The sequence below is a fragment of the Vanellus vanellus genome (genome assembly GCF_965231255.1).
Source record: "Vanellus vanellus genome assembly, chromosome: 19".
Classification (NCBI taxonomy): domain Eukaryota; kingdom Metazoa; phylum Chordata; class Aves; order Charadriiformes; family Charadriidae; genus Vanellus; species Vanellus vanellus.
Window position 1 is genome coordinate 10,628,354 of NC_138924.1, and position 21,753 is coordinate 10,650,106.

The 21,753-nt window shown below is 41.2% G+C and overlaps 1 protein-coding gene across 1 annotated transcript; it reads left to right on the top strand.

The window, feature by feature from the left end:
* Positions 1 to 670: 670 nt before the first annotated feature.
* GGNBP2 (gametogenetin binding protein 2) lies at positions 671 to 20,666 on the top strand. The gene is made up of 14 exons (XM_082493160.1): positions 671 to 752; positions 1,636 to 1,757; positions 5,550 to 5,630; positions 7,689 to 7,942; positions 8,973 to 9,071; positions 12,250 to 12,363; positions 14,061 to 14,264; positions 15,278 to 15,452; positions 17,028 to 17,222; positions 17,872 to 18,022; positions 18,197 to 18,322; positions 18,405 to 18,556; positions 18,962 to 19,210; positions 19,928 to 20,666. The coding sequence occupies exons 2-14, from the start codon at positions 1,665 to 1,667 to the stop codon at positions 20,129 to 20,131; spliced, it is 2,097 nt and encodes a 698-aa protein (XP_082349286.1). The 5' UTR covers positions 671 to 752; positions 1,636 to 1,664; the 3' UTR covers positions 20,132 to 20,666.
* The last annotated feature ends 1,087 nt before the right edge of the window (positions 20,667 to 21,753 follow it).

Genomic DNA, 21,753 nt, shown 5'->3' on the forward strand with positions numbered 1-21,753 from the left:
TTGCTACCTTGCGCTCCCCTCCGGCCCGCGCTCGGCCGCCTCTACGGCAAAGGCCTTCCACACACGGGCCCCCCCGTAACGCTCCCACCCGAGACAGCGATGGCTTTTCATCCTCCCAACGCTGCGGGGTTTAACCTCCCCTGCTGCCCTTCGCCCACCCCCCGCTTCCCAACTGCACCTCAGCGCGGGCACACGGCTCTGGGGACAGTTCCTTATGCCCCACCACGGGCACAGGCCCCCCACCCCTCCGCGTCCCAACGGCCCCTCAGCCCCGCGGCGGGAAGCCGCCGCCTCAGGGAGGGGAAGGCCCGAGGAGCCCCCGGGGCCGGGCCGGGCCGGGCCTCCAACGCACTCCCGCCCTCAGGCCGCGGCGGGCGCTCCCCTACCTCAGCCTCCCGCCCCGGACTCGAGGTGGCAGGCGCCGTCTGCGGCCGTTTTGTCACCGGGCGCCCCGCGCAGCTCCCTCAGGCGGCCCGAGCCCGCGGCGCCGCGATGTAACGGGCGAGCGGGCGCCTCCTGCGGGCAGCCCCGGGGGCGGCGAGGCGGGGCCGCGGCCCCCCGGGGGAGGCGGGGGCGGTGAAGCGGCGGGGCCGCCGTCTCTCGCGAGAGGAGGGCGGGGCGGCCCGGGGCCGGGGCCGGCGGCTGTGGGGAGGGCCCGGGGAGGGGGAGAGGAAGGAGGCGGCTCTGTGGTGGTGCTCGGGGTGTCCGCCCGCCTGTCAGAGCACCCGGGCTGCCGACTCGCGGAGGAGCCGGTAATAGGCCCGGGGATGGGGGGGGGGGGCGAGGCGACCGATGGGAAGCGGGAGGAGAGGGGAGGCCCGGAGCCGGCCCACCGGTTGCCTCCGTTCGGGGCTGCCTCCCCGCCATCGCCGCCCCGGGCGGGGAGCCGCGCCGCGCCGGTTGGAGGCCGGGCGAGGACGAGGAGGAGAGGGGTGGGTCTGCCCGCCGCGTCGCCGGGGCTGCAGCCCCCCCCCTTCTCCTCCCTCCGTCTCGCCCTCTTCCCCGGTGCGCCGGAGGGAGGTAGCGGCGGGCCCGGGCTGGAGCCGGGGGAGCGGGAGGGCGGCGGGCCCCCTCCCCGCGGCTGCGGCCCGCCAGCGGGGTCTCCCGGGGAGGGAAAGGGGTGGGAGAGGCGGCCCCGCTTCGCAGGTGGAGGCGGCCCCTCGCCCCGCCGCTGCTCTCCTCTCCCTCCCCGGCCCCCGCGGGGCGGGACGGGGGCGGCAGAGAACCGCAACCCCCCGGCTCCGGGCTGGGCGGGTCCCCCGCCGGCCTGTCTGGGCCGGTGGCGGGCGGGGAAGGGGGGGGGGGGGGGGGAGCTCCATCCCTCCCTCCCTCCCTCCCTCCGGCCTTCTACCCCGGGCTGTGGCCGGCGGAGGGCCGGGTGCGCCCCTCCCCGCCTTCCACCTCCCTTTCTTCCATGTTATGTCGCATTTCCCAGCCGGCCCACCTCTCCCCTTCCCCGGCCCGCAGTGGGTTTGCGTCCCGTTCCCAGGCTGAGAGCCGCCGGGCGTGGGTTGGGCGGCGGGGCCGGCGTGGTGAATCAGGCGATGGGGTAAAGCAGGCTTGTTGCCCGGCTGGTGAAAGTGTGCCGGGGAAGCGCGGCGGGTATTTACCTCCCCGGGCTTTGGCTGCTCGCAGGCTGGAGCTGAGAGGAAGCGGCGGCGGAGATGGCGCGGCTGGTCGCGGTTTGCAGGGACGGGGAGGAGGAATTCCCTTTCGAGAAGAGGCAGATTCCCCTCTACATCGATGACACCCTCACGGTGAGTGCCCCAACCCCCCCTGTCCCCCCACCTGCCCTGTGCTGCCGTTCTCTGCCGAGGCCTTTCCTCCAGACGGGCCTCCTCCTTTGCTCCTGCAGCCTTAACCTGTGGGACTTTGCAACAGCCCTTAATGGGGCAACTTTTTTTTTTTTTTTATCTGATTCCCAGCTCTGAAAACACGCAAACCGCATAATCAGAAAGTTATTGCTGTCTTGGGGCCTGCCCGTAACTTGTTTTCAAGTGGCAAGCGTGTCTCGGTGCCCAAGCCCAAATGTGGAGCAAAGTCGTCTTTCAGTTAATAAGGAAGGGAGCCATATTAACGTTAAATCCCAGGTTTACAACTAGATAATTATTATGCTCTTAAATAAGCAAGAAAAGGCTAAGGGTGTTTGTGAAAGCTTCGTCTTAAATAAGCGTTATCGAGTCTGTAATAACGTGCTGCTGTGTCTGCAGGAACAAACCTGAGAGTTTCCGTTTCAGTGTGTTATTCTGAATTGAAAAACATTGGGGGTTTGCCATTTCCAGAAGATTCAGTGGAAAAATTGAACTAAAAGCAGCTTGGAGGCTCTCTAGTCTCTTCTCTTCCTCACGTGTTTAGAGGAAGGCTCAGAAATTGCATCGTAGGTGAGCACAGAGCAAATGGAAGAAAATTCTCTAACTAGCCAGTTGTCATTTGTTTTAATTCTTAAAGTGTGAAAACGTCAGGTTAAAAATAAAATTGGATTTAGATAGTGTAATTGGGTATCTTAATTATTCATATTTGATTTCTGTTGCTGTCAGTGGTGTGACAGTAAGTGCTGCTACTATAAATGGTGTAAAATGTATGTGCTTTAAATTCCTAATCTCGTGTTTTAGTATGGGAGAATGCCTGACTTGCATCAGTGAACTTGATCAACTTTGTAACGTAATTTCTTCCATCTTCCAGACCAAAACAACTGAGTATTCTCAGTCTCTTAATCCTCCACCCCACTGTTAAAGATTATTTGTCTCAATCCCATCTGGTTTTGCTATGTTTGAAGAAAGGGTCTTTGCTGTATTTTAGTTTTGATCATTTTAAGTGACGGCGTATTATTAACTTACCAGACATCACTGTTTTTTGACTTTTCATAGTCTATTATCTCTGGTAAACTGTGCTTATACGTTAGGCAAAGTTTCCTTTTAAGTTGTCCAAAACAAGAGCTAGCTCTCCTAGAATGGTTGATTACCTGGAAAACCCAGTGCTGTGTAGGAACAGTGTAAGTTTGGGGTTTTTTGATGTCTTGGCCACACCTTGAAAGTTATTTTGCCCCTCTGTGTAGTTTTAAGGTCTTAGATTTCTCTTTTTTTTTTTTTTTTTTTTTTTTTTCCCATGGTCTCCCTAATAAAAATTACCTATTAGTTTGTGTCAACTAGAAGACTTACCATGCATATTACCTTTGTTGTGTTTAATAGGTTGAGAGAGAGGGAGTGAAAATTTGGCTATACCAGGCATCAGGTAGATGGCTTCAACTGACCTAACATTCCATTTGTGGTTTAGTTCCAGAATTTGATGCCAGGCCCAAACTTTGTGCAATTGCACTACGTTGTTGGTATCCTTCTACTTCTTACACCAGAGGCAAGCCATACTCATGATTGAGGAGGTTCCTATAACTGTAAATCAGTTTTGTATCCATCTGGAGGAAAGGCATTTATGCAAGTGCAAGTCATCCTTACCATGAAGAAATCTTATCTTGGGTCCATTTTTTTTTCCATTCTGTTACTGTTGTTGCAAAGTACTTGGATTTCTAGGTGGTTCTGGAGGCTTTTATTAAATAAATCTGCAGAAGCAAGTGAATGAACTCTTAGCTTCCTTGTCTTGGTCTTCTATAATTTATGTTTTAAATTCTTAATGAGAGCTATTGCAGGACATGCAGTTGTCTTTGAAACATAATTTTACATCTGCAGCATTATCTGTAAAAAATAGTGGTGTTTATTGATAGTAACTGGCTTCCGTTGACCTCTTTTAAAACTCAAATTTTAAAAATAACAGGACTGGAAGACTTCACCTATGCCTTAAATCTAGAAATAGTGAATTGGTGATTGCAAATTAGTGAATGAATGGCCTATAATGCTCAGAAGCTTGTAATGCTTTGTAGTAGCACAGAAAGCTGTTTAGGTGCAATGTGATACTGCTCCTCTAAATGAATTGTTCACCATCTCACTTTTCTGTTTCTTATGGCTCAACTAGAAATTAAAGGAAGTTTAAATATTTAACCCTTTTCATTTCTTAAGAAGCTTTTATGATTTCTAGAAGGCATTCCATTTGATGTGGTATTATGGGAATTTTTTCTTCCAGTTCAGAGTGTGATGGTGATTGATGTTTAACCACTTAATAAAATCTCATCAGACACATGAATTAATTTAGTCTTTGATAATTTCACTCTGTTGTACAAAACACCTAAGGGCGTTGTCTGATAGTGGAAGATGAAGGTGAGGGGGAAAAAAAGTACGCAGATTTTTCTCTTCTTTCTGTTATTAGCAGATAGAGCTTTTACTTTTGCATGTAGCTCATTCCCCACAGAAACATCAAATTAGCAATGTAGGAAGCCTGTAATTCCAGAGCAAAAACTTGTGCTGCTGCTCGGTGTGTATGGGTCAGAGGCAAGGGAAACTGGAAGAGAAATGCATGAGAGGTCAGAATTAGTTAGCACTGACTGTAACACTGTTCTGCACAAAGATAAGGCACCTGTGCTAATGTTCCAATTCTAGCACATGTGATATTGAAATATTGCCTTGCTTTCTGGCCTTGGAGAGTAGATGTTTATTTTGGAGCGATGTTGAGTGCCTGTAAAAGTAAATGTATGGGTTCTCTGGAGGTAGTGTCAGCAATTATGAAGACGGCAGGGAATTCTGTCTTTACTAGACGATTGAGGGATGGTGGAGGGAGGAAAAAGGATGAATTGGACAGTTGCATTTGGTGTTGATTGGTATTAGAGTTATTAACCAAAGTTGTTATTTTGTCTTTCAGATTTTAAAGTGAGCTTTCAGTACTTATACTGATAAATTCTGTATTGCTCAGATTGGACAAAGAAGATCAACTAAGCCAGTCTTTATTCATTTTTCTAGTTGGCTTCATTTTTCTTTGTGGTTGTAAAGTTGGATTTTTGGCTGAAAATTATTTTACTGATTACCGCTCCCATCCCCCAAGAAATTGCCCTTTCTTGTTGCTCAGTAATTGGAAAAGACATATTATTAATTACTTACAAGTAATCACACTGTTCTGTAGGCTTAACGTTTTACTTTGAGCCTCTTGAGAGTTGCAGCTGCAATCATACAAAACAAAGTGTACCTTGGAGTACCTTGTTGGATTAATATGTTTTTAAATTAGCCTTTGAAGGAGTCTACTCGGTCATTAAACTGTTGTGACAGTTTCTTCATAGCTTTATAAATTGAGTTAGGCTGTTGAATCAATTTGGATCTCAGTGTGTTGAAGTACAATTTTTTTTAAAAACTGAAACAGGGTCTCAAGTCATGCAGATAGTGTAATTTGATGTTCCATTTAGCAACTTTTGCTTTCTCTGTTACAACTATTTGAGTTGCCATTTACAAACTGCGGCTAGAACATTATATTAGTGAAACATTTAGTTAATTTGCTGATACGTTCACGATCTTAAACTGTTACTTTTATCCTTTCCCAAGCCAGTAGTTACATGAAAAGAATGAGGTTTTAACATAATTTCTGTCTTATTTCCCACAAGAAAGTACAATAAATTAATGCTCTGTGTTTGACTTCTTTTCTGAAAGCTTTTTTTTTTTTCACCCCCTCTCATATAGATGGTGATGGAATTTCCTGATAATGTGCTAAACCTTGATGGACATCAGAATAACGGTGCACAATTAAAACAGTTCATTCAGGTAAATACACCCTTCTGTCTTTTAAGAAGGCCACATATTGGATCTTACTTTCCTTAAATTTGTGCTTTCACTTCTCTAGGAGGTTGTCATTCCTGGAATGACTTAAAAGACATGTCCACACCTATATGCAATTATGTGTCGGTACCAAAGTACACCGGGTGCATTCGTTTTCTGTATTTCACAGCATTTATACGCTGTTGTCTTGTCAGGAGGTAATTGCTGCATATCTAGTTAGAATTGAAAACTTTTAAAACCAACGCATCTTCTGGACACTGCTGATTTATACTTAATGGAAACTACAGTTTATAAATATATTTTGATTTTTGTTTTCCTGAATACTTTTGAACTGTTTTTTCAAGTGGAAGTGTGCATTGCTTGAGATTGAATTCTTATGATTAGTACCATACCAAGATAGAATTAATGTGCCAGTTTATAGATTACACACAGTTGAATAGTGAGAGACGGTTTTGTGGTCCCCCTGAAACTTTAATTGTAGAAACTTATCTGCGAACACTCTGGCAAATAACCATAGCACCATAACACCTGTAGCAAATAAAAAAATTGCACCACTTGATGTCCAAAGGAACAGGCCAGTTTGCTGATATGCAGCTTGCACTTCTTCGCTTGCGGTTTGACAGCAGCAGTTCAGATGCATGCTGCATATAAAGCATAGCTGTGTTGTGAAAATAGCTCATTCCTGTTGTTGCTGTAACTGGTACTATTAATTACAGGAAAGAAGATTATTGCAGAGTGATATCATTTGTTAGGTTATTTAATGTGCCTGCCTTTAAGAGCACAAACCTTAAATCTTAACTGATAAGAGCTTTACTTTTCATAACATGTATTACATAAAATCAGCTGAAAATATTTTCTCTTTTCAGTTGATGTATTTACACATTTCATGTGATTGATTAGTTTTGCTATGTTGTACAGGCTTTTATTTCTCTCCCCAGAAGTTGTGACAAGTCATTTCTACAGTAGGAGTGTTTAAGTGGTATGATGCAACAATAATACGGAAAATACTATAATGGAAAAATATTCCCTGTGAGGATACAACTATGGTTAGAAAGCTGTACTTTGTATAACCAGACAGAAAGGATAATTAATACACTGACAGGCATCTGCTTTTACAGATGATGTTGGAAAGTGCCAGACTGATAATCTAAGTGTAGATGTGTTGATTGGTGTGTGAGGAAGGGACTCTGTCTTCTGCATAGCTGTGCTAGTGGCAGTTCAGTGTTGATGAAGTCCGAGCCAGTAATTTAGCAGTTAAAAGAAATAGAAGGGTACGTGATTTTTACGTGTATGTGTGCCTGGATGTGTTTGACAGTGGAACCAGGAGAAACTCCTAAAATTGTTTGTTGATGTAAGAAATGTTAGAATGTGTTCTCTTTAATGTTCTATTATAAGCCCACGTTGAAAGTTCACTACTGAAGTAAAACACTTCACCCTGAATAGTAATGTGGGCTTTTTTTAATTTCAGGTATTAGAATTGTAATGCGACATAGCATTTAGCCTTCCAGGAAAAATATTGCTAAATTGTCTTGATCTGAACGTTACGAGTTTGTTGTAAATGAGATTTCCATATATGCCAGCGATCATCCAAGAATTTCCTTTCTATGTCTCAAAGATGAGTGTGAGTAGAAGATGAAAACTTGTAGGGTTGTGAGCTGCTTTACTAAAATGTCTTGTGCTGAGATGGAGAAAAAAGGGCTTCCCGATAAGGACAGGGAGGTATGCCATTTGTTTGGAAGCAGCATTTGCTGATTTGAGTGGGAGGAGGAGGGAACAAGAGGAGAAAAATATTTGCTTCCTTCCAGAGAGCAGACTAAGACTTGAAGCAGGACTGCTCCTATGATATTAGCAAGTGTGGTTTTGTTCATACAGTAAGTATTTTAAGTGATCTACAGTAAGACAGTGAGCTGAAACTCTGAGCACTGCATACAGTTTCCACAAGTGTATTTTGATAAGGAAATGCCATTGACAGTGAAAAAATCTTGAATGGTTTAAGATGTGTGTTTGTTTATTTTAATTATTTAATTTCTTGTTCTTTTTCAGAGACATAGCATGCTTAAACAGCAGGATCTAAATATTGCCATGATGGTGACATCGCGTGAAGTTCTGAGTGCACTTTCTCAGCTGGTCCCGTGTGTCGGCTGTCGTCGTAGTGTGGAACGTCTGTTTTCTCAGCTTGTTGAGTCTGGAAATCCAGCACTTGAGCCCCTAACTGTAGGGCCAAAAGGGGTTCTTTCTGTAACTCGAAGCTGTATGACTGATGCAAAGAAGCTTTATACACTGTTTTATGTGCACGGGTAAGTTAGACCCACAGATGTCTTAGAATTGCTGAGATAATAATAATCTGGGGAAAAGGGAAGCCCCTTTCTGTGCATTTGGCTTTGCAGCTTTCTTGTTGGTGATACTGAATTGTCACAAGTTTGAATCTTATAGTACATACTTGTCTTTTACAGCCACGTTAAACTAGTTATTGCCTAAATGGGGAAAAAAAAAAAACAACCAAAAACAAACCAAAAACAAAGAGACCTCATATCATCAGTTGAAATGCCGTGATTGCAATTGAAGGATACCAATATTAAAATGTTTAGTCATTAATCTGAAATAGGCATTGTGGGTTTTTCATTATCTCTGGAAAAAGAGTGTTTCTTCGCCCCACTACTTTGCATGTAAAAAAATAAAATAAAAATTAACAGCCCCACCACCACCACACCCCCTAAAAAACCAAACCAAACCAAACCTTTTCTACTCTTGGGTAGAAAGGTAACAGTGAGAAAGTGAAAGCTCTTGGGTTTGGCTAGCACAATAAATAGCCTCAGTCTCAGTGCCATTTGTTTCTCAGCTGTCAGCGGACCAAACAGTGACTGCTCGCCACAGCGTGCCTCTGCCTTCCAGTTGGCTTCAGCTCATTCTAATTCTTGCTCCAGTTAGCAGGCCAGTGAGGAGTAGGAAAGGTTAGTGCAGAGCTGGGGATACTGAGATTCGGAGGATGAGGCAGTGTAACTTGATAAAGTGGTTGTAGTGGTTCCCTACACGTTTGAAATAGGTGTCATTGCTTGAGGTCTGTTACTTATGAAGCTATACAATAGCTTTTTAAGTTGTGGGTTGTCCTTATCTTGCTTGCTAGGATTTGTCTGGAAATCTGTACTGTATTTTCCTTGTGTACTGCAGAATTGTATGTCATAAGAAGTAAAAATGGGGAAAAGGAGGAAAGTTTTAGATTTAGTGTTTATTAGCGTACTTGTTTCTGATACGTGAGCTGAACCAATCCCTTTAAAATTTCTCTGCATGACCGTGTTTTCAGAATACTAAGTTACATTTTTTTCATAGGTCCAAACTGAATGATATGATTGATGCAATTCCCAAAAGTAAGAAGAACAAGAGATGTCAGTTACACTCCCTGGACACACACAAACCAAAACCTTTGGGGTAAGTTTGTGTTTAACATGCACAATTCAATCTAAAATATTTTAAGGAGCCAAACTATTGATAGTAATTTATTTTTAAGCACTGAGATCAATTCTCACGCTGTTATCTGTTTGCCAGAGTAGTGATCTCCAAGCTATTTGGATTATAGTAGACCCAAATAGTTGTGGGGGAGAGGAACAGAGGCACCCAGGAGTTTTGGTGCGTTGTAGGGCATAAGTCTTTCTCCGTAGGTTTTCATAAGAAGGTCGTTAGCCCTTTCTTGTGCAGTAAGAGCAATGGTCTTACCGGTAGAATGTTTAATACTTTCCCCACTGCCCTAGCTCACGCTTTGACTGGACAAGACTAGTGCTGTAAGGTCTTCTGCCCTCCCAGTGTAAGGTCTGTTCTCCTTCCTCACTGTGAGAGTTGTCCCTCTGCCCTTTGTCAGAGCTCTGTAAGGCAACTGCTGATGCTTTCATATGAAGTTTAAGGCTACTATATGGAATCAACTGTTTCCCAAAACTTGGTTGTTAGGTCTAGCTGCTCCATTTTTGCCTCTTGGATTCTGGGTCTTTTACTTGGTGGTGGGGTGTTTTTTTGTTGTGTGGGGTTTGTTTTTTTTTTTTTGGTATAAAAATATCCATGTTTAATTTCAAAACCAGTTGCCAAAACACAACTTGGTCATCATGAACCAGCGCTCTCTGATGCGCTTTTCATATCTTGTCTGACATAACTTGGAATATATTCTGCTCAGGGCGTGCACGGCTTCTGCATTGTGGTATAAGCAATGCTCGAGAAAGGCAAACTGGTTTCCATGATTTACACCAAAATGATTGATCAGCAGTTTTTCTCACATTGGGGTGAAAGGGTACATGCTAAAGAAATATATATCATTTTGCTTGAGATTATTAAAGATGCCTTGCACAACTATTAATAAAGGGCTTTATTGTGGTTGGACTGCAGGGTTAAAACTAGAACTCTGTAAAATGTATTTTCTCAAAATGTGACAGCATGTTTTGAATACACTAGTGAAAAAGATGGGTATATGCCTCTGTGTCTTGAAGTTGAAATGATTTGTTCCAGCTGTTAACCAGAAAAACACTCCCTGCAAATCTGTTGTGGATTTTGGGGGGGTTTCTTGTTTGTGGGGTGACTTTTTTCTTTTTTTTTTTTTTTTTACTCTTTATATGATGACCAATAAATTTTACTACTATGCTTAGCTGGAGTGTCCAGGATCTTTTTTAGTCAGTTGTGTTCTGGCGAAGCATACAACCTGTGAGAGCTTGATCGTGGTTTCCAGTTACAGGACATATATTTTTCTATGCAGACTCAGGTCTCTTTGGGTTTAGATAAATCTCTTGAGACGCTAGGCATGTGGAATTTGACACTTGATTTTTACTTGTGCTGCTTGAGGATGGTGGTAGCTAATAATTATCTCCTATTATATTTTGGTTACAGGCCTTTCATATAAATAGTTTAAAGCTTATGTTACACAAGCAAAAGATCATAGGGGTACAGGGGTATATTTCTTTTAAAAATGAACCAAATTCAAAGCATTATGAAAGGGTTTATTTGCCTTTTTTTGTAAGATTAATCTTTTCTGTGTAAGAACATAGATCATGGAACATGCACTTACTATTTTGGCAAGGCAGAACAATTCTGAATCTGAATGATTAGAGAGGAAAAGGCTGCCTTTAATTCCTCAATTCATGGTGGAATAAATCCCCTTGGTATTTTGAACGCTGGCAGGTTAATAGGGAATATGTGGAAGAGCAGTGTTTTAATATCTTGCAAGTAAAGTTTTCAGCTTTATCTGATAATGTGGCTTGTGGACAATCAGTGTAGTTTGCTGAAGAAACGTGGCTTGCTTGCTCTCTGCTTGCTCAGTCAATACCCGTTTGTTATGCTACAGAAGTGATCGGGGCGTATCAGTACTGGTATTTCTCCAAATAAATCTGCTGCCTTGAGTGGAAGCAAACACACTAACGGCCTAGACTTGGAGGTGTCAAATAGAATTGTCTTACAGAACAAATCTTATTTATCAACTTAGAGCTTCCACTTTACTTCATTACAAGAAACTTCTTCAGATGAGTTGCATTGGTTAGGCATTTTATACGCACAGAAAAGGCTTTGACTTGTAATTGTGTGTTTAATTATACAAGTTACGTAACTAGCTAATACCACTTGAGAGTTACTTGACGTCCTCAGTTTCAATGTGCCTGGTTTATGGCTACGCAGTTCCATTCGGGGATAAGGAGCTTTTTAACTTCTAATAGATGCAAGCCATATGATCTGGCAAACTAGATAATAGCATACATAAATACTCTTGAGGAGCTAATTATTAAATAGAAGTGCTTTTTCCCCTGTTTTCTTGCTCTGTTGTATCCATACATGAGCTTAAACAGAAATGACCGTTCTGATAAAATGTCAAGTGTAGGCAAACCTGTAAGTAAACATGACTTGCTATTTAAAGTTTGTTCTTTGCTCCGTAAGTGTACTTTTAGCATATCCAAACATGTGTTATAAAGCATTGGTTTTTTTAACAAATTCTGGAAATTTAATGTAGGGTGTTTTATGGTTTCTTATGGCGGTAGATGTTTGGAAGTTTGATTTTTTTTGTTTGTTTGTTTTTGCTTTTTTATTTGAGTTTTTGTTTTGTTTTTGAGTAAGTTGTTATATGAAATTTAATCTGCCAGAAGTATTAAAACTGGTATATGTTTATACTTAAGGTAATATTCTGAAAAATGATTACTGCCTTTCAGCTGTTACTTTAAAAAGTCATTATGAATCTGGGTTTATACACATGGACAGCAAAATTTGTGTCTCATGTCTGACCCTAACTTTACTGGAAGTTAAGGCTTAGCTTATAAAGGATTCAGAGTAAATTACGGAACACGGTAGCATTTTCATAGCATTTGTTTAGGAAAAATAGTTCATAATATATATGGTATAGGTTTAAAAAAAATGTTTTTTAATACTGTGTGACAGTGAAGGGAGAAGTAGCGCACTCAGTACAGAGAAATTAAGTGCAGATAAGAAAAATAGTGAAGACAGAAGGAGGGCGAGCAAGTGTAGCATCACTTTCCACTGTGGACCTTTCCAGGGAGCAGTCAGGTAAACCAGCAATGCTTTATTTTGCTTCTTTTCTCAACCCTGAACAGGATAACGTACATTTTTTTTTGTTTCTTATGATTTGCAGGGGTTGTTGGATGGATGTGTGGGAGCTCATGTCCCAGGAATGCAGGGATGAAGTAGTTTTAATTGACTCTAGTTGTCTTTTAGAAACATTAGAAACCTATCTACGAAAACACAGGTATGTTAAAAGAACAAAGACAAACCTTCATTTTGAAGAATACATGCTGTTTGTTTTTTTTTTTTCAAATCAAAATGTATATAGAGTTGACACAGTGTTTAAAAGTGTAGAGGATTCTTCTGATACCCTTCTAAAACTTAAGCTCTAAGACCCTTGCCAGATTGCATTGTAACAGTTGATGAGACAAAGATGGTGAAATATTTTGTGTTTTACCTCTTGTTCTGGGTTCTGGTCAGGGAAATGCGGAGACCTCAGATGAAGTCATAGCTACTTGTCTGATTTTTTTTTTGGTTAGGATTAAATTATGATTTACTATTTTATGTATTAAAACTGTGTATATTCTTTTACTCTTTCACAAGTAGCCTACTCTGTTTGGGACTATGCCTTCTTTTAGGCTTTCAGGGAGTATGTGCAATTTCAAAATAATGTGAACTAAACTAATAGAAGCAGATTTTAGGCTCAGTGTTGCTTGTTAAATCACTTTTAAAACAGTTGTTTGTGACTTAGTAGTGCTAGTGCTATTAAGTCTCTCTTGCAGGGGAAAAAATAGGCCACTAAATTATTGCTGCATGTGTACAGTAGCTACCGTGCTGATTAAAAAGTTTTTATTTGCAGTAGTCTGAAGGTTCTGATACAAACTGGGGGGGCACAGATGGGTGTGGGGGTGGTGGTGGTGTGGAAATAACACTTTGGAAACAAAATAACTTTAATCTCCTGTGACATTAAACATGGTGTTGGCAGCCTTCCTGATGCTAACCTGCAATAATATTACTGTTTTCTTTCCTTTCACCACAGAAACTAGCCAGTTATCATAGTTCTATCAAACATCAAAATATGTTTGACTTAGTGTTGTCAAGTGACTGGGCAAACTAGGAAAGGGAAAAACACCGTGCAGAGATGGCGTGAAGAGCCAGCTTTTCAAGCTGAAATGTGAGCAGCTTGTCTGACTTACATTTTTAGAATACAGCAAGAGGTTTTGTAGCTTCTTGAAGATTACTCCTCTTATAAAACAGAATGAGCTTAATTTGGTTGTGTTTTAATTATAACAAACTTCATAACCATACTCTTATACTAGTTATCTCAGCTATCACATGTTTAAATTGAATACTTTGTATTATAAATAAACCTTGTTTGGCTACCTGTGCAGTCATCTGCAATTCAAAATCAGTCATCTAACAATTCAAAATATGTTTAAAGGTGCTTGTAGTGGAAACATCGCTCTTATACAGCAGGCAACAGAGGAAACTTCTTTTCTTACTGCTTATCACTCGAGTATACTTTAAATAATTGCTATAAAGTAACTTGGAGTGTGTTACTTGAGAGGAATTTTGTCCTGGCTTATACTAATGGTTCAGTTTGTTCACTGTTAGATTTCTGATCTTTGAATGAGTATGGAATTGCATATCCATATAGGAATTTCTTTATATTAACAATTAGCTTGATTTGTGCCTTGGAGCACGGAAGTTGATATCCAGCCTTGTAATATACGATAGGTAGTATAATACATACAGTAAACTTATGTGGTTTACAGCCAAAGGCTTCCTGTTTTACCTTTTGAAGTAACGTAAACCTTACGTGACCTAGTTTAAATATAGCGTGCACTATTAAATATCTCAGTATATTATAACTTAGACTAAGCGTGTCTAAATTTCTGCTTGAATAAGAATTCAGTTCTGTTATGTTCTGTTCTGACACAGGTTTTGCACTGACTGCAAAAATAAAGTACTTCGGGCTTACAATATTCTTATTGGGGAGCTAGACTGCAGCAAAGAAAAGGGCTACTGCGCTGCACTTTACGAGGGTCTGCGTTGCTGTCCCCACGAACGTCATATACATGTATGCTGTGAAACAGATTTCATCGCGCACCTATTGGGTCGAGCTGAACCAGAGTTCGCAGGAGGGTATGAGTATGTAATTTGCTAGAGTGGGCTATCTAGCGCTTTGCTTCTTTATTTTATTATTGAATGTATTTTGCAAAAGTGATTTTTGCCTCCTTGCTGCATAATAAACCTCTAAATGTAAATATTCATATTGAAGTAGACTTTCCAGATAGTGCTTTGAAGTAGCGAAGATTTTATATGTGCTTTTGATTTTAAAGTGCATTTAACTCTGAAGGCAAGACTGGAGGAAATTGCCAAATGTCTAGTTCATTTGTTCACTCACCAGGGCTGCCTGCTTTTCCATTGAGGTGTTCAAAATATGCGAAATAGAAAGAGAACCTTGGTTGACAATTTTACCGAATGCCAAGTGTTCAATTTAATTTTGTCACAGTTTGTATATTATATTAATTTCTGATCCTGCTTTAGCATCATAAAATCTTCCAATGAAAAATACAATTCCAAGCTCAGTATCTTTAGAGCTCAATCCAAACTGCTTGATTAGGAGGGTAAATCCTTTATAATGATTTTTCTTTAATTGATGGTAGATGCAGATAAGTACTGAAATATTTTTACTTTGTACGGTAAGTAATGTATAAACTTCTATGTGTTTATTCAGCTTCAGTTAACTGACGTGTAAATGTCTAGGAAGCTGAAATATTTGCTATATAAACTAAATACAAGTTCTCGGAAACCTAAGAATGGCTGCATCTCTTTGACATTAAAACTCTGTTGATCACTCCTCGTAGGAGCAAGCAGAGACTGCTGGGGCAACACCTCCAGAAGTCACAGGAGGGAAGGCACAGTGCAGCTTAACAGTGCCGTGCACAGATTAATGTCTCAGGAATGGAGTGGTGGTTTTGACCTGGTCCTTTCTATTTTGCATCCGCATGTAGCACAGCAGAACTCGATTTGAAAAGCTGCTCATGCAAACATATCTTCAGTTGTACATAAAGAAAATACGTCACTGACCTGCTTTGATCTCTTGGTAGACTTCCAGCTACTTTAACCATACTTTGGTTCAACTCTTGCTTTAGACGGAGAGAAAGGCATGCTAAGACAATAGACATAGCCCAAGAAGAAGTTTTGACCTGTCTGGGTATTCATCTTTATGAAAGATTACACCGAATCTGGCAAAAGTTGCGGGCTGAGGAACAAACGTGGCAGATGCTTTTTTACCTAGGCGTTGATGCTTTACGCAAAAGCTTTGAGGTAAAAATCAAATTTTATCTAACTTGTATTTGAATCGCTGTAGTGACTGTGTGCATTTTCACTAAAATAATTTTTCTGCTTTCTACTAATGTTGGGCTGGAAGGAGCGTCAGGGGTGTTGCATTCAATGCCTTGTTCACTGCAGGCAGCGGTTGTGTAATACCAATGCACAGCGCAAGGACGTTGCATTGCAATGCAGAGTCTGCTGGAACAGAAAAGGTTGAGTCTTGCTTTTACTTTCCAAGCTGCATGTTACAGTACACTGGATCTTCTGTGTTTTTAATTCGCAGTGAAGGTATTCTGGTAGCTTTTAAAGAAGCTCTGGCTACAACAGTTTTTATTTGGCTTATTAGTAAAAATGGAGCATGTGCTTTTGAATTACAAAATTGCTAAATGGTAACACTTGCATTCAGTGGGTTCCAAATGCACTCTTTAATCCTGCGGGATTTTGAACTTCTGTCAGAACTCCATGTAATTCCTTTAATGTATGCCAATAGTATACTTCGCCTTTGGGACGATGTAGATCTTGTTTGTTCTGTTTATCTTCCATTCATAATGACTGTTCTCTCCAAAACCTTCTAAAACATCAGAGAAGGAGGAACAAAATCAGTTTGGGAAAGATCATACTGGAACCCTAATCTAGTTAGGTTTGGGTTTTTTTTTTGGGGGGGGGGGGGGAGGGGGGTGTTACAACTAATTTTTTTTTAAGACTTACAATGCTATGGAAGTGGCATTGGTCTGGGTACACTTTGGCACTTTTGTCGGGTTTTGTCTTGATGTTTTTTTAGTCTAGTAAGCTGTGGTGTTGAAAATTTGTTTACATTGTAAAACTCAGGTAATTATACTGGTATGCAAGGTTGGCTATGAGTTTGAAGTACGGAACTGTTCTATATTTATATGGAGTCCTTTCCTAAGGTGAGCGGGAATGGTGATGTCTTGTGTTGGCTTAAGGAGTTCCCAGAGTGACCTGAAACATCCCCCCACCCCTCCCATGAATTTGTTTTTACCTCTGTAGGAGCATTGGTCCAGAATAGTTTACTAGTTTAACTACATTCTTGTAACTCTGTATGTAGATGTGCCGTTATGATATTTGTTCTAAATTTAATATTAAGGAACATGTTTAGATACATGCTATGTTTTGAGATGTGCCTACCCTTCAAAATTGGACTGCCTAGAAAACCAGTTAGATTTTTCACTGGTTACCCTAGACAAAGAGCTGCAGGAATTCTGTAGCAGTAGTTCTAATGTGGTTTTCTGTGCTGCTGTGTTAGATAATCAGGGTATCTACCACGTAAACACAGATCCAAAAACACATTCAAGCCTGCAACTTTTTACTGAAAATTGTGAATTTGGGCTGTAAGTTAAATACAGCGCTTCCCCTATACATACATCTTCCCCAGCAAACTAAATTTAGGGACTAAATCCGGATAGGTATTTTTCTTCTATAGTCAATAGTTGCGTTGCTGTGACTTTATTATAAAAAGTACTTGCCAGCTATTTTCCTCCTCCTCTTTTATAAATGTAAAAGCTTGAATTGTGTTAGCATCTATAAATAGCTCTAACCTCTTACAAACAGATGGCTGTGGAAAAAGTGCAGGGTATTAGTCGATTGGAACAGCTCTGTGAAGAATTTTCAGAAGAAGAAAGAGTGCGAGAGCTTAAACAAGAGAAGAAGCGCCAAAAACGAAAGAACAGACGGAAAAATAAGTGTGTGTGTGAGATCCCTACTCCTTTGCAGGCAACAGAAGAGAAGGAAATAAATCAAGCAAAGGTAAACACTGATAGCCGTGGCTCTCTGCTGCTGTTGAATAACTAGACTTCTCATTTGGTGCTTCATTCATCAGCTCACTGTTCTGTGTTGGAATTCTTCTTTCAGTTTGGGGAACTTGGTTTTGATCGCTAGTGGAATTTAATACTTTTGCAGATTAGTACAGTCTTTTTGTAAAGTAGTTGCCTGGAACTCCATAGCTTTGGAGGGTTTGGGTTTGTTTTTTTTTCTTTTTTTTTTTTTAATAAAATCCTAAATCTAGGGGGTGAGGTTATGCTAGAATACTTTCCAACTATCTTTTCTTAAAGATGACTTAGAATATGGGGACTCCAATGCTAGTTGCAGACAATTACCATTAAATTTTGGGAGAGGGGAAAGCTTTAATTGACTACGTAAGTGCAATCATTATTCTACATCTCTTGCCTGAGCTTAATGGGTTAGCTGTAGGTTGTATTATTGTGGGGAAAGTAGGTGGTTTGCTTTCCCCCCCCCCCCCCCCCCAGTTGTCTTGTGCTCGTGAAGAATTATAAGCAATGCTGTGTCTGTTATCAGTCAGTGTCAGCTGGTTTTGCTTGTGGAAGGAGTACCCTTTGTAAAGATGCTGGTTGAGCTACTTTCAGTACTTGCAAGTGTTGTTTGTTTTTGTTTTAAGGAAAATTCAAACTTCTCGGAAAGTAGTTGCAAAGCCTGTGGTAGCACCGAAGAAGCTAACAATTGTGTAGAAGTAATTGTTACTAATGAAAGCACTTCTTGCACCTGTCCCAGTAGTGGTACCCTATTAGGTTCACCTAAAATCAAGAAAGGTATGTTAAATGTCATTATTTTTCATTTTTAAAAACATGTGCTGTTTGTGGGATAAACAATGCTTAGCTATTCTTTAAAAATAACTTTTTTTAAGAATTCTTCCTTGTTAGAGGCATAATGAAAAAGTAATTAACAGCTGTTACAGATTACTGTAACTTTTCACTTCGTCTCAGGTTTATCTCCACACTGTAATGGTAGCGATTGCGGCTACTCGTCCAGCATGGAGGGCAGCGAAACAGGATCTCGAGAGGGATCAGATGTGGCCTGCACTGAAGGGATTTGCAACCATGACGAAAATGGTAGGTCTGGTAGGAGCACAATACTGGTTTAGTGTCCACAACACTTAATGTATCTGAGAAGAAAATTCCCTGTCTTTTGCAGGAGATGATTCATGTGTCCATCGCTGTGACGACAAAGAGGAGGATGGAGATAGCTGCGTGGAATGTTGGGCTAATTCAGAAGAGAGTAACACAAAAGGCAAAAACAAAAAGAAGAAAAAGAAAAGTAAAACTTTGAAGTGTGAGAATGAACATGTAAGGAACATAGCTATTCCAGAATGCTTCTTTAAATACATACATTTTAAAGTTCTTACAAAAGTATTTCAAATTTTGATTGTGACTAATGCTGTAAATGGGGTAACAAGGGTCTTCTGTTACCTCCCCATCCACATTTTGAAGTGAAGGTCTTTCCTAGAATAGGCTGTGGCAGAAGGAGTCTCTTCTCTCCTTTGTTCCTAAGCATGTGCACTTCTGTGTACTCTCAGTGAATTAATGTGCCATTCCCCCCTCTTCCCCAGGCACACATATTTAAAAAAATGTATATCCTTGCTCTCCTTTTGAACTTTTTCCTTTCCTCTTTCTCTCCTGTTTCCATCTGAAACTTGAATGTTTTGGGTTTAACACTGCTAGAAGTTCATTACAGGCTATTTTCAATTTTAGATTCAGAAACTTGGAAGCTGTATGGCAGATCCGGGTAACAGAGAGACCTCAGGAAATCTCATGCACACAGAGTTTCATCGCGACAAGACCAAAGACACACATGCTGCAAGCTGCTGTAGCTCAGAAAAAAGCGGGCAGCAGTTGCCTTGGTTTGAGCATATGAAAAATGTGTCACAGTTTGCAGAACCTACAGAAATGTCACTTGTTCCTGATACTGGAAAAGGTGCCAAGAGCTTAGTGGAACTCCTTGTAAGTAACCGCTTACTTTGAATTTTAGGTTGTAGCATACTGCTTTAAATCCTTGGGATTGAGGATGGGGTTTAGAACTCAAATCCTGGTGAGGAACTGTTACAAGAGAAAATGTAACTGACCCTAAAATTCATAGCTTACTCTCCCAGCATTTCATTTGTGTACTTGTGCGTGTTCTCTGTAAAGTATATAACTGGGATGCTTTGCAGAGGAGGAGAAATTGCCCGTCACTGGAATGCAAGTGACAGAACTTGTATTATAAGTGTTCATTACCAAGGATTGTAGTATTCCATAAAACGAAGCATGCGTTATTGCTGCCTTCGTGCCTCAAATATTACTTCCTACTGCCCTTGGACAACTTTTTTCTCTCTCCCTTTCCTTCCCTTCTCCTCCTCCTCCCCCTTGCTTTACATCCTTTTTCTTCTTTTCCTTTTTTTTATTTTAACCTCCGATAAAAGCCATCCTCTTTCAATGGGAACATGCTAAGACTCCGAAGCTTATTCTGGCCGGTGTCCTGACTGTGCAGGCTGCCTCTTACCCCCAGAGCAGTGTGTGTGAGTGGGGCGGTGGGTGAGCCAGCCAAGCCTTGCGGGGTCGTGGCATGCAGGGCTGCGTCTTCCTTCAGAGCAACCGCAGAGAATGCGCGCAATTGCAGGAGGGGTGCACGGCACGGGAAGGGCAATGCTCGAGTTCTTAAACACCTGTTTTCATCTACAGGATGAGTCTGAATGCACTTCTGATGAGGAAATCTTTATCTCACAAGATGAAATACAGTCCTTTATGGCAAACAACAAGTCTTTTTACAGCAATAGAGAACAATACCGACAGCATCTGAAGGAGAAATTTAATAAATACTGCCGCTTAAATGATCACAAGGGGCCCATTTGTAACGGTTGGTTGACAACGGCTGGAGCGAACTAAATACAATAACGTAGCTCTGTCTTTCACTGAAATTCTCAAGATGACTACTGCGCCTTCTCTTTCAAAAACTTAATTTAGTGACTTATGGCAAAGTTTTATCTTAAATTAATGTGATTCTTTTTTTCTTGGTTTTTTGGGGAGGCTGGTGGAGGTGATTTCATTAATTTTGTTCTTTCTTCAGGCTTGTATCTTTAGTTGAGTAGCTGTGCAAGCCTCTCATAATTTAAGCCATCTCTTTTCATTAAATGTTTCTCTTACTGTGAGACTTACAAAAAGCAAACTAGTGGCAAAGTAATGTTGTACCTATAATTCTGTACAGAATGACAATGAGCTGAATATAAGATTTTACAAAGTAGACATCCATTTGCAAAATGTTTTGGATGTAATATGTTAAAGCGCAATGTGCAAAATTTAAATAAAGAATATTTATTAATATGCATAGTAAAAGTTGGTGTACCTGTTTCTACTTTAAACGCTTCTTTCCAGCGGTGTGAATTCTTGCTGTTCAGATGGACTTAAAGCTTCCGCATGAGCCCATCAGAACGTAATCAAACAAAAAGCAGGTTTTCAACACACTTTGTTTTCTTAATGGAATCATGAGCTCTGTTCTGAGGACAGCAGTGCTTTTGCATAAATATCCTTTCAGCCATTATCCTGTTCTTACACGTACGGTATCTAATGGCATGACTTGTTTGTAAGAGGGTGATCTGACAAGCGGTGAAGGTACGGGATGTGGGAAATGAAGCAAAAAGCAGTTTAAAAGCTGGTACTCAATGGGCAAGAGCGGTTCGGTGCGGTAAGCGTCCCAGTTCAGCTGACAGGAGCTGCATTCTGTGGCACTCGCACCTGTTCTGTCTCGGTGTCCGTCTAGAGATGGAGGCTATTCATTGTACAAGTGCAATTTAAAAAATGTAGGAATTAAAAATTATGTATGCAAATGGCAATCAAGATACAAATGTTTTCATAATAATAAAAAAAGCCCTGAATAACTTTTATATTTAAAGGAGATCATGGTCTGTTAATGCCTACCCTCACTTGGTTATGTTATAGCTGTTTTACAAAAGCAAATGTAAAAAAAATACATTCTTGAGTGAGCTTTACCTTCATAATTTTTTTCCAAGTTAACTGGTAACACTGATAACTAATATCCAAAGGGACAATTTAAGATATAAGTGATAATTTCACTCCGTTACAAAAGACAGAAGAAAACTATGAAGATATGAATACTCTTTTTTTTTTTAATATAGCAATGCTTAGATTTTGGTTGCAGCTGCCACTAAAAGAAGAAAATTTTGTTTTGGGGGGGTTGTTTAAGCAGAACTACTGAATATCATCCCTAATCTCATTTTCCGTACTGCAGTCCCTTAGTTTTTCTGTTCAAGGGAGTGAGACAGGCTTGTTTTCTTGGCTTTGCCTCGTGCTTCAGCCGCGTTACAAAGAGGCACTGTGCCTGGCCATGCTTAATTTGCCCAGGGATCTCGCACAGAACCCGAGAGTCAACTCATCGAGAATAGCGGGGAACACGTACGGACATTTTTCCTAGTCCTGATTTAACTGAAATTCAGCTTCGTGAAAGTGACCCTTCAGCTTCTTCTGAAGCCATGCACACTCTTGCGTTTGCA